The sequence below is a fragment of the Haliotis cracherodii genome, unplaced genomic scaffold (assembly GCF_022045235.1).
Source record: "Haliotis cracherodii isolate W230 unplaced genomic scaffold, xgHalCrac1.p SCAF_11, whole genome shotgun sequence".
NCBI lineage: Eukaryota > Metazoa > Mollusca > Gastropoda > Lepetellida > Haliotidae > Haliotis > Haliotis cracherodii.
Window position 1 is genome coordinate 25,386,877 of NW_027266266.1, and position 12,604 is coordinate 25,399,480.

Genomic DNA, 12,604 nt, shown 5'->3' on the forward strand with positions numbered 1-12,604 from the left:
ATCAAACACTGATGTAGTCATGTCAATAACGCTCATATTTTAATTCTCAAGTTTCCCTGAAACTACTAGATTTCATTTGGAATGGCAATGTAAAGAAATCAGAATATGGAACAAGATATATATTGAGATTTGTCATCATAATTCAGCAGACGAACCTTCTTTACTTCTGGTAATGTGTAATCGATCACCACACCTGGAGAATCAACAGTTTTTGACATCTTGGCTTTATTGACAGCTATTACATGGGCAAAGTAGCGTGCCCCATTCTCAAGGGTAAGATATGTCAGAGGATAGGATATTTGCCCTCCTGTTGCGGGTATGTCCTTTGCCTCGTCAGTCGAAGGCCAAATTCTTCTCTTCATGCCAGCGGAGTTTTCAAAAACGGAAACCATATACTTCTCGATACCCGATTCAGCGTCCTCAAACTTCCATGATAGATGAAGTCCTGTCTTATCCAACTGGAACTCTTGTTGCCCATCATTGTCGTGAACAAAGTAGGCTACTGGCGGTGTCAGGTCTAGTGTAAAGCCATTGGTTGAGGCTTCGACACTCTTTCCTGCTCCATTGAATCCCCTGACTTTTGTATACACGACATCACCTTGTTTCAGTTCGAGTGTTTTCTCGTTCAAGTAGTTCAACTGGCCATCCTGGCTTGGTAAGATTGTGTTAGTTTTCCTGTGTTGGTTGTTGATATATATGTCGACTTCATACTTTACAATCCCACTCTCAGCATCAGAGAAACCCCCCCAAACAGCCTGAATCAGAGCTTGCTCTGAGGAGTAAGTGGCATCATGTGTTGCATCACCTCCATCTTTGATCCAGCCCTTTACTGGGTCCGTGATATCCACCAGGACTGTAACAGACTTGTAGGATCAAATATTTGAACATTATTTTTTACTTTTATGAAAATCGATCAGATTTTTGTGTGTAGGATATAAAATGTATCGTCAGTATTGATGGAAACTTAAGTTATATATAATTTTAACTGACATTTGTCCTTGATATTACATATATTTTCTTTGGCAAGGGTTTATATACCTCCATTTGAAGTAAAATTAACCCTCTTCATGTTCAAAGCTCCATTGAATGCTATGATGGTTGAGTAATATGTAGTGTTGTGAGTCAGTGAAACACTGCTACAGTCATTGTGGACTGTACGGTCCTCCACTTTGAACTTGACAACGTCGTCCATACCAGACGAGGTACCAACACCCCACAAGTACCTGAGAAGAAATAGCTGAATATCATTGGTATGAAGCATATCAGCTGGTGTATACAGATGAAACCATTCGTGATTTTCCCGTTAACATGTCTTCTTTCTGTGGTAATAAATACATTCTTATTCCGACGGACATATAAATCATTGCCAAGGCTCCTGATCTGGGAACAATTACATAATATCATGCGTTGACTAATAGATAATGAAAAATGAAATGATTACTGCACAAAAGTAGTCTTATGACATCAATAATTATCTTTAAGAATAAAGTCTTTCAGTAAAAGCATCAGTGCATTATCATTTATTGTAAAGGATGTGATTAACAACATGCCTCTTAATTCCAGACTCCGAGTCATAGAAATTTTCCCACTGAGCGCAGATGGAATGTGCATCTGCCTGGTAGTCCACATCTACGCCAACAACGGCCCCGTCATTGATGATGCCAACTACTGGCGAAGAGTCGTCCACAATGATCGGTTCACTGGCGTGGCCACTTGTGGAGAGACCAACTAGACACAGTAGAATTGTATGACATGATATGAATGAGTGGATGAGTGGGTGTGTGGGTGTGTGGAGGAATGGGTGAGTGAGTGAGTGAGAGAGTGGTTGGTTGGCTGGGTGAGTGAGTGAGTGATATACTTTTAAACTTCACACATTCTATGTAAAGGGACACTTCGTTAACTGTGAGGGTTGAACCACCAACTGCAGAATCTAAGGATCGTGTGATCTTATTAAGGACATTGCTGCCAAGTGTGTATTCAAAAGGGGTATTTTTCTTGACAAAAGCACATTACATACCACTGTTAGTTAGTCGAATTCTAGGCCAAGCAGAAACTCCTTGAGCCAGGACAAAATCTTCAACCAGTACATATGGTTTTGGGTCACCAAAGGATTTATATTCTTCATAGGATCGCACTTTCACATCATTTTGGGTAGATCCAAGCCCAAAGTGGACATGGGCAATGTTTGAAAGAGGATCGGATCCATTGTAGTACAGTCCAAGTAGCTCAAAATCGCCATCAAAGAAGACTTCATTAATGCCATTGAAGATGGGCGGTGTCGTGTCGACTATGATGGGTGTTGAGTGGCACACTGTCGTGACAAGAGCCCCGCCATGAATGATGTTGTTGACAGCTTGAACTGTGACGTAATGAGGCCCATCAGAGAGATGAAGGCCTGAGGTCAAGCCGCTGTAGGTCCACTGATCCCTGCTGGGTATTTTAGCATGAGGGTCGTTGTAGTCCACCACATCGTTTGAACATACAGATGTACCAGCAGCCCAAGTGTAACCATAGATGCCAGTCTCGTTGTCATAAAAGCCATCCCAGTTCCCTGTGTTGAACATTCATGTTATTAATATCTTCAGAGGTTCAGGACGATTTGTCAAAAATGAAAGCAAATGACAGTTCAATTTAACTAAGAAAACAATATGTGAAATGCTGGACTTCCTAATTCATGACATATATGTAAACTTGGCTAAGACATTTATGCTCTCCACAAGACTGTGTGACAATCGACATGATTTCAACTTTTCAACAGTCAACTCTCCCTTTATGTCGAGCAATAGTCCATCAGCTCCATCCTGTGTAGTCTAGATTTCACAACTTTTAAGTAACAAATTCTACGAAGATTTCAAAGATCGTGATACAATTCTTGCTCAGAAGTTGTTTGATAAAAGTTACAACATTCAAGGCCTCAGTAATGCTTTCAAAAACGTTTAATGAATACATGTGGAAGACATTTCGAAATTTGAGGCATCGGTGAGCGATGTCCGATGCAATTTCCTATGTTGACTTGTACCATATATTTCCGTGTGTTTTGTCAGTTGAACAATTGACTTGCTTTTGCATGTGTTTGTGACCGGTGCCACCAATGGGGCAGAACACACTCACCTTTTCGCGAACACATGTTATCATCACTATGTGATTAATGCTTACCTGCAATAAGGTTGTTGGAAAGAGTATACTTTTCATCAATCCCTTTCTTGGGTCCATTGAAGACAGTATTTCCACCAGATCCATCAGTTATTTTCCTAGAAAGAGACACTTGTTTGTAAATTAACAAATCCCGTCTTCAAACATACACATGTTCGTGGAGCATTTGCGGGGAGAAGTGACGATGCTTCTTTCACATTCAACTGTCTTAGTCAATGTTTTTGGAAAAATGGATGAGCATGTATAATTACGAAACAATATCATACAATGAAGTCATATCAGAATTCAGCACTTGGTTTTCTTTATAACAGGTAATAAGGGACCATCAAAATGACATGGCCCATACGAACAAATTTTGTTATAATTCTTATCATCTATACTCATCTAAGATATCAGTTATGGATGAAACAGCCAGCCATGGCAGTACAGAAATGTATTGCTGTCTCAAAATGTCTGTTACAAAACGTTCAACGTGTGGGCGGGCATCATCCTGCCGTAACGAGATGTTACGTCCCTGCATTTGCGCAAAGGGTAGAGCATGATCTCGAACGATGTCGTCCTGGTAGCGTACGCCATTCAAATTGCCATTTACCAACACAAAAACGTACTCCCGGACGCTTGCAGACCCTTGCACGACCATCATTGCTACCCAGGTCCTGGTCTCATCCTTGAACAGTATACTGTCCCAGTCTTGTCTTCTGAACCTCAGATGCTGTCTATACCATGTAAGGCATGTCTGACGGTGATGTGGACGCACAATTAGGCATATCGCTTCACATATGGACGTTGTGCTCTCTCAACCGGTTGCGTACAGTTCTGCCACTAAGTGAACTCAACCCAGGAATTAATCGAGCTGTAAATGTGGCAGCTTGGTATCGATTCCGTAAATGCACCAACCGAATATGGTTGTCTTGTGACGTGACGTCACACTTGGACGACCGGCCCTTGGCAAGTCATGTGTGTTGCCCGGCTGTAGATAACGTATCCAATAAGATGATATTGTGTTTCGATGAACATTAAGATGGCTACTTCATTCCTTTTTGCAGTATACCCACGTTGCGCAGAATTTAATTTTCAGCAAGCCATGGAATTGTGCTAGCGTTTTTTCACGGTTAATGCTGTTCATGGTGCGCTGTTCACATTAAAAACACGTGGCTGCCCAACAAACATGCAAACATCCAAACTGACCGCCGTGCATTAACATGCACGTACACAATATTATTCACGACCGTAAAAGTCGAGGAGATATCTTAATGAATATGTATTGAAATTTGCATTATTTTTTTCAGAATAATTTTATATTTATTGCACTTTCTATGAAATACAGTACGTTCCGCAGGTACATGTTAATAATCGTTTAAAAGAATACGACAAACCACCCGGTGAAGACAATCATACTCACCTGTGATTGGGTAGTTTGGACAGATCCTTACAACGTTGGAGGATGGATGCTGAGCAGCCATCGAATGTGGTTTCATCCTTCGTGGTGTTCCCAACAGGTCCAGGACTGGGAGGCGTCAGATCTAGGAGCGTTCCATGAGAGGACAGATGGCTCTCATACCCAAGTTCATTGGTAACGTGGGTATTCATGAAATATGTCTCCTTGTGGGTTAGATTAAGATTTTTGAAGAGTTTGTAATGTTTCTGACCAACGCCAAGTCTCTCAAAAGACTTGTAGTTCCCATTTTGTCTCAGAGCAGCACTTGGGCCTTCCCCCACAGAATGGAGGTCACACACCTGTGTATTATATTCAAAATCAAATGAAACACAGTTTTGACCGAAATCAATGCACTGTTTTGCGCATTCATGATCAAACCTGGTTTTAACACTTTTCAGTGGTTCAGCGGTCAAACTTCCAGTCTTTGACAGAGAGAAATATTTAAGTTCTGTTGGTTCTCCTGACCTCATTGTGGTTCTTTCAAGTGATATAGGTTCCCAAGGTATGACCTCATTCCCCTGTGATCCAGAACTGAATCCAAGGGCTATCTCCTGTTGTGGATCGACTATGCTATCATCAATTACAACCACTGTGCCACCAAGTTCAAATGGATTACTTGATATCCTGAAATCTTCATCAACTCTACCATCTGAAGGAGTGTTGTCATATGTCTGCAGCATGCACTGTGTTTTAGCTTCCCCGCCTTCACTGTTACTGGCCTTTAATGTCCAGTAGAGAGGAACTCCAAACGGGAGCTTCATGGGCATTGTAAGTGTGTTTCCGGCCATTTCCGTCCAGTCAGCTACATCCGTACCGCCTGAAATTGTTCCTATGCCATAATGCATCTTCACTTCACTGACATCATCATCGGATGTAGCTTTCAGAATGAATGCAGTATCTGATGGCGAGCGTCCTTTTATCTGCTTCACCTCACAGCCCCCAGAAGCAGCAGATCTCTTGCTTCTGGTGCCAACAGAATTCTTTGAGAATGTTGGTGGGGAGGAGTCACTCCCTTTGTTCGGCGTTGTGAAAATATTTTTCTTGATTGTGGGTGTTGAATAGTGCCAAATATTGCCCCTGTATACGGTGACAGTTACAATTATCAGCCTTAGCTTAGCGTATGCCTCCAGTGTTAGGGCCAGTGGCACCATCTCCATATCCATACTAGCACTACAAACATGAAAGACACACATTACCGAATAACTCTTCAAGCAAGCATCAAGACTTGAGATGAGATTCGAATTATGTTGGTCAAATAAATAAGGACATGTGTAGTAGTTTGGATAACTAGTCAGATAGGAGAGACATGGCGGACTGAAATGATATGCATATATTTGTAATCTATGACCATAATGGCGTGTAATAGCCAGTGGTGTGTGTTTGTGTGTGTTTGTGTTTGTGTGTGTTTGTGTGTGTGTGTGTGTGTGTGTGTGTGTGTGTGTGTGTGTGTGTGTGTGTGTGTGTGTGTGTGTGTGTTTGTGTGTGTGTGTGTGTGTGTGTGTGTGTGTGTGTGTGTGTGTGTGAGAGTGCGTTTGTAATTGAGTGAGGGTATGGAATCATTGATGATTGATTTCATATGATGTAATCAAGGTGATTAACATTCATAAATCATCATGCTTTGGGGAGTATTCTGGCTATTTACAGTCAAATATAATTGTGTTACTTAAAGATGAATTATGAATAATCTCTTACGTCACATCCAGTGGGAATTTTGCAAACCCTAACGTGCCAGTCACTGGAAACTTGGTCTGCATGATGTAGCCTGTTAGTGTGATTCCTCCAAAAGCGAATCCTATGTCAATCCCGAGTCTGCCCCAAACGTTGATGGAAGCACTGGGAGTTAGTTTCCCCTGGAACATATGACCATTTTGATGGTAAATCCATTTTAAAATATAATACTTACACTAACAACTGTTACCTATCTTGTTTTTCCAGAACTATAACGTTTATACCTCGTGTTTGAGAACGCCGAATCACATAATTTGAAAATAAGTAACTATAAATATATTTCAATTTACTTCTCATTACATATAAGTACGATTGTTCATACAGAGTAACCGAGCAACGCTTAAGGAACAAGATAAACGATGATGGCTTAAATGTGACTTGTATACGAATCGGTGGTCACATCTGGTGACATGGTTCGTGGCATGTCATTTACGGCAGTTGCGTGCGTCAATGCCCATGGGACCCGTGAAGATTCCGGGGTAGAATAGGTCTTCAGCAACCCATGCTTGTCGTAAAAGGCGATTAACGGGATCTGGTGGTCAGGCTCGTAGACATGGTTGATGCATGTCATCGATCCCAATTGCGTGGATCGACGCTCATGATATTAATCACTGGATTGTCTGGTCCAGACTCGATTATTTACAGACCGCCGCCATAGAGCTGGAATATTGCTGAGTGCGGCGTTTAACAACAAACCAACCAACCAATGCTCATGGTGTCAATCACTGGATTGTCTTGTCCAGATTCCATTATTTGTAGACCGTCGTCATACAGCTTTAATTTGCTGAGTGCGATTTTAAACAACGAAGAGAGAGACAAACCTGTATACAATAAGAACCTTACCTCCAAACTCATGCTCATGAAACACACTCCCAGTTCAACTTCTACGCCAATTGTCCCACCAGCGCCAAATCCTGCATGATAGATTGCGTCATTTGTTTACTGTATTAGTTGAGTTGAGTCAACATTACTTCTCTGCAGACACAAGTTGCAAATGTTGAAAAATCCACATTTCAGAGAAAAACAATATATGTATCTCTGTGAATGTAAAAAGAGCAACTTGAATCTATAAAAAACTTTAAACCTAGACCGAACTCAGTACCGCAAATTTCTTATGGCAATTTAACATTTTGAACAAATTTTGAATTAAAAAAATAATAATGAACAAATGCGTACCTAGGGTCATTGGAATTGGCCCAACCATGAATAGATTATTGAATGAGAAAAATGTCATATCCATGGGTTTAACTGGGATTTTTTTATGACTGCAGCTATCTTTCTTCTCCTTAAACTCCTGTTGCAATGCTCCTAGGGGGTTCTTCGTAGTATCAAACAGCTTAAAAGGTAAGACAAAGACAATATGATACAATACCTTCAAAGACAATTCACAGCGTCAGCAATAATCAGTTTATAATGTCTGCTGGTACTGATTCCATATAGTATAAATGGCAAAGTAGTGATACAAATAAAGTAAACCATTAATCACACTCTTGTGATTGGTTCTTTGGGCCAGTCCTAATGCAACCAAACTATTTCCAGCAGGAACATGTCTAACATCCTTTTCAATGATGTCAGTTCCGTCCTGGGAGCGTATGTATTTTCCAGTACTACCTTAAAATGCAAAGTTCTATGCCTCCAGCTTCCTAGATAACAAAGCCATTAAGGCTTCCGGTTTGATGAAATCATTTGCTGATATAGAAAAGTTCACGCTCTCACCACACAGTGTTATTTAAATAATTGTATAGATATGGTTATAGTCATCTTCTAAGTGTATTCACAGAACTAAAATGATTATATCAACAGCATCAGTATATTTATGAAGAGCCCATCGTTTTTCCAACTCTATCTCTTTTCCCAACCTTTCATGGAATAACTTTGCTCCCAAGATAATTTCAGGAACCTTAAAATAAAGGTTATTACATACCACGTGGAGGATGCCCTGTCTAATGTCGTTGAGCAGCTCTCCTGCCTCTCGCATGTCCAGATGACATTGGGATATCTTCGACATCCACAGTCGGATACCCATAGACTCGATTTTAGACACAGTGCTGGCATTTGCACTAGCTATAACAATAAATATCATCGCATATGCTGAACGTTATTATGCAAAACACAAATTATTTATATCTAACTCTCCATATGCTCGTATTTCGACCTACATGTGAAAACAAACATTTGTCAAAAAGCATTAGGGGGCATAGAACAAAACGTTACACGTATACAAACGTCGCATCTTTAATGTGTCGACAGGATAAGATTTAAGACTTACCTGGGTTACAAAGGGGGTTATTGAACTTTGTTCTGTTCAGAATCTGCACCATAGGAAGACAAGAGCCGAAGTCCGTTGAACATAGATTGCCTGTTAGACTCACTACCATATCTGCTCCATTTTCAAAAGTGTTCAGTCGGAAGATGATGTGGAATTTTTTCACAAAGGTGTCTGTGAGAGGCAGATCGATGATTTGGGGGCCATCTTGAAAAACATATAACAATATACCATGCATGTTAAACCATGTTCACTGAGAAGAATGTAATCAGCTTTTGTAATTGTGCTGATTATTTCAATTCTGAATTAAAATATTTGTATATGAATATCTATCCTTGATACAGTCATGCTTTAGTAATTAAAACACTTATGTAAGACATGTATCATGTCGTTCATTCAATGTTTATCCGACGGAGTTATCAAGTATATTTATATATTTGTGCTGTCATCATCAATTAGCATACCTTTAGCATCATGCTCTCGTATCATACCAGGGAATGTCAGATGTAACCTGGAGCCACAGGACCTGATATACACCCTGACAGTCTTGTGATAGTGTGAGTATGGAAACACAACACCACAGGACATGCCTTGGCAGTCGGGATCAGGGGTACACAGATGGCCGAAGCCATAAGCTAGACCTGACTTCAGGTTTGGACACGCTGTGGTGAAGAAGAAGCATTAGAAGCACGAGAAAAGTAATTACTTTTGGATAACATAAATTTTATGGATATCTCTTGTTTCATGATTTACGTGACCATAGTAAATGGATCAGTAACACATCAGATAAATCAAATAATATTATATGTACTGTTTAACATAGCATCATGATCAAACTATTATAATGAATTATAGATAGAAGATAACAAGAAGACAAGGGGATGCTCAATACCAATGGGAGGTCTTAAAAAACAACCCAAGCTAATCCTTTCCTAAAGGGGATTATCAAATGTTTCCTGTGGGATACACAAACTAATAATGAATATTACCATCAAGTCCATGCGTTACTAGAGATTTGACCATTCCAATCTTATCTCCAATGACAGCTATTTTGCTCAAGGCGAGAAGACTACGCAGTTTAAAGGTTGAAAGAGACACTGGTTCTTCCACAGGCTTGGAGTGTAGACAATGGTCAACCTCGGAAACAAAGTTGTCTATTCTCTTCACGATGTCTAGCCTGGCCTTCAATATATCTTTGAGCTTCGATACCGTCATCGTGTTGATGTTGAAGACAGACTCAACATTGGGAATCCTATTGTAGGAGGAAAAGAGTGGTGTTGACATTTACATTTCATTAACATTTCAGCAACAATCATATTTCATACATATTGTTTGTTTTTTGATCAGGTAAAGAGATTGATCGGACTATGTTTAGGACAGTTTAGTTTTTAGGAATATTCATGCGTTCCGGGGTCCAGTGAACATTATTTATAGAATAAATTTGAGATTTAACTCCACTCTCCATAATTGTATACCTACGCGATAGACTTCAACATGTGACCAAAGTTCTTCAGCGGCGACAAGATATTGTGGAAGGAGTTTGCGAGAGCCTTGACATTAGGATGATCTGTTCCTTCAGGTTTGAAAGGGGGTGCGGGGTCAGGTTCGACATGAGCAGAAGTCTGCATCTTTGAGAAAAGTGGACCCATGTAACTGTCAACAGTTTCCTTGGGGGCTCCATCCGTCGTTCCGTCGGCATCGTATGTCTTGCCAATGTAGTAGAACGTGTGCTCATTGCATTGTTGTACCCAGTGTGGAATGGGCATAAGTCTATCCAGATATTTAGATGGGTCAGCGCATTTTCCCGTTTCTGTGACACGAAGGGCAACGTGTATAAAGTTGGGACTGCAGTTGATGTCTCCTGCTGTGCCGATGTTGTCGCCGGCTTCCATGACAGAGCCCGAATCTGTGACGTTACTGTTGGGAATGACGTTGTTAATAACGACCTGGTATTCCATGAAGTTGTCATCGGTAGGTGTGATTGTGATTTCGTCAGTACCTGTTGACTGGACGATACCTGCTACAGGATTTACAATCTGGAAAATAAACAGACATGCATGTTTTAGTTCAGGAATATTGTAGAACATCAGATTCATATTCTACACATACAACACACATCAAATTTTTAATTCCCCAGTGAGTTTCTAGCTAGAAAAGAACTGTATTTCAGATGTTTGGGGTCGATTTATTCTATTAAGTCATCATTAATTTGTGTGCAAGGCAACGAATGCTTTAAAACAGTCGGATATTATAATGTCAACTTTATGTATGTGAGAGAGTTGACGCCGCTCTATAGCCTATTTTTAGAGTCTCGGTTAAGACATTTTATATACGTGTCACGTGTGAAAATTAACAGATTGATATTAAACATATTTAATTAGGATTGAATATTTCACTTATAATATGAATAGAGATATCTATATTCTTTTCGAACTGCAAGATAGATTAAACATGCTCAATCTTTATGAACTGCCCTGTCTGCAACTTGAAGTGAATGAATCTTACAATATGTCCAGGGTCAGCACTGACGTCAACGCCCACTGTCGGATACTTGTCCCCACCTGTGGCAGGCCAGACAGCGTCTGTACAGGACCCGGATTCTCTCTCTGCTGGAAACCGACGGTGGAACTTGCTTCCAAATATCTTTTGAATCAGTGACTTTCCCACATTGACACTGAAAAATTTAAGCCAATGATTTTCGTTAATGTCCACTTACGGATATAAAAAAACAGCCAGAACTAAATCTCAAGAAGTCTCAACGGGTGCAACACAAATTATTTATTAAAACACAATATTTTTTGTCCTCATAATATCAGAACACTATGGAAAAATAGTGCTACGGTACTGTATTTCACCTGGATAGTCAACAGTTTAAAAAAAATCAACAAAAACAGTCACTTAACCAAAGTAGCTGTTAGCATTTATGTTCAAATACTACCATTATTAATACTGAGGATTAAAAACAAACTAAAATCCGAAAGATCTGAATATAATTTGATGTCAGTGTAAGATGAAACATACATGTATAAGTTCATCATTCTCAGTGTAGCCTATCCGAGAAGAAGTTACAGAAGCAAAATATGCATTTAAAATTAAAATTAAAATTAAAATTTCAAACAGATTGACTGAATTAGAGCCACATGTTTTCCATTTGGCTGCTGTAGCGGCCATGTTGCAAATGTAAATTAAACCTATTGAACAAATTAAGGTGGCATCATATGTGGGAACAAGCATGTGAAGTTTCAGCTTAAATGGTTTACTGGTTTCTGAGCAGCCATATTTGATTTCCAAACAACATGCCTCGAACAAATTTGGAACTACATGCATGCATGTATGATGATCATCTCGCCCACCAGGCCTCTGGCGCTTTAAGAATTGAACAGCCATATTGAAATTGCAATTGAAGACTAACAGCGTGTTATAACCAGGAACTACTGGATTGTAGAGAGGACTGAAAGTGCGGGCGTCAAAATAGTCGACACGATCAACGTTGTCGGTGAACCTGATGCGTTTAGATGTAAATGATCATTGATCAGTTGGTCGATCATTCAAATTCGATTGTTAAGATGTGTCGAATAGATACTAAAGATAATTCCTAACCAGCTGGAGAATGCTTTTGACTGTCACTGTCAGTCTAGGCACGTATCGAGTCGAAAGTTTGGATGTGCATTTCATCCTGTGGTTCACTAGGTACATAAACTGTAATGCAGTCAAACACTCTGAATTCAAATGTATGCAATAATGCTGAGTTGAAGATTAAAGTATATACATGATCAGAAAAAAACGATTCTGTATTCATGCTTGCTGGGAAATTCCCTGGGTTTCCCCAGGAATCTGGAAATAGTCCGTCAGTGTTGACATTTCTAGAATACAGTGTCGTGAATATAAAACATCGACGCCATAGAATAATCAGTCACAAGTATATTCCGAATCAGATTCCACTTGGGGTGAAAGGCAAAATAATGGTGAAAATCATTTGAAGGGATGAAAAACATGTAAACGTCAAAATCTGCTGTTCA

The 12,604-nt window shown here is 39.9% G+C and overlaps 1 protein-coding gene across 1 annotated transcript in view; it reads right to left on the reverse strand.

Annotated features, from left to right (window-relative positions):
- Window positions 1–12,604, reverse strand: part of LOC139456362 (uncharacterized) — a 37,400-nt gene that overhangs the window by 13,436 nt on the left and 11,360 nt on the right. Inside the window, exons 24-38 of the mRNA XM_071238015.1 lie at window positions 11,091–11,259; window positions 10,065–10,621; window positions 9,575–9,837; window positions 9,050–9,247; window positions 8,589–8,792; window positions 8,244–8,383; window positions 7,496–7,655; window positions 7,163–7,233; window positions 6,284–6,441; window positions 4,556–5,761; window positions 3,157–3,251; window positions 2,018–2,551; window positions 1,551–1,728; window positions 1,039–1,223; window positions 156–853 (exon numbers count right to left, since the gene is read on the reverse strand). Coding sequence (XP_071094116.1) covers window positions 156–853; window positions 1,039–1,223; window positions 1,551–1,728; window positions 2,018–2,551; window positions 3,157–3,251; window positions 4,556–5,761; window positions 6,284–6,441; window positions 7,163–7,233; window positions 7,496–7,655; window positions 8,244–8,383; window positions 8,589–8,792; window positions 9,050–9,247; window positions 9,575–9,837; window positions 10,065–10,621; window positions 11,091–11,259 — 4,816 coding nt within the window. The remainder of the gene's footprint in view (window positions 1–155; window positions 854–1,038; window positions 1,224–1,550; window positions 1,729–2,017; window positions 2,552–3,156; window positions 3,252–4,555; window positions 5,762–6,283; window positions 6,442–7,162; window positions 7,234–7,495; window positions 7,656–8,243; window positions 8,384–8,588; window positions 8,793–9,049; window positions 9,248–9,574; window positions 9,838–10,064; window positions 10,622–11,090; window positions 11,260–12,604) is intronic.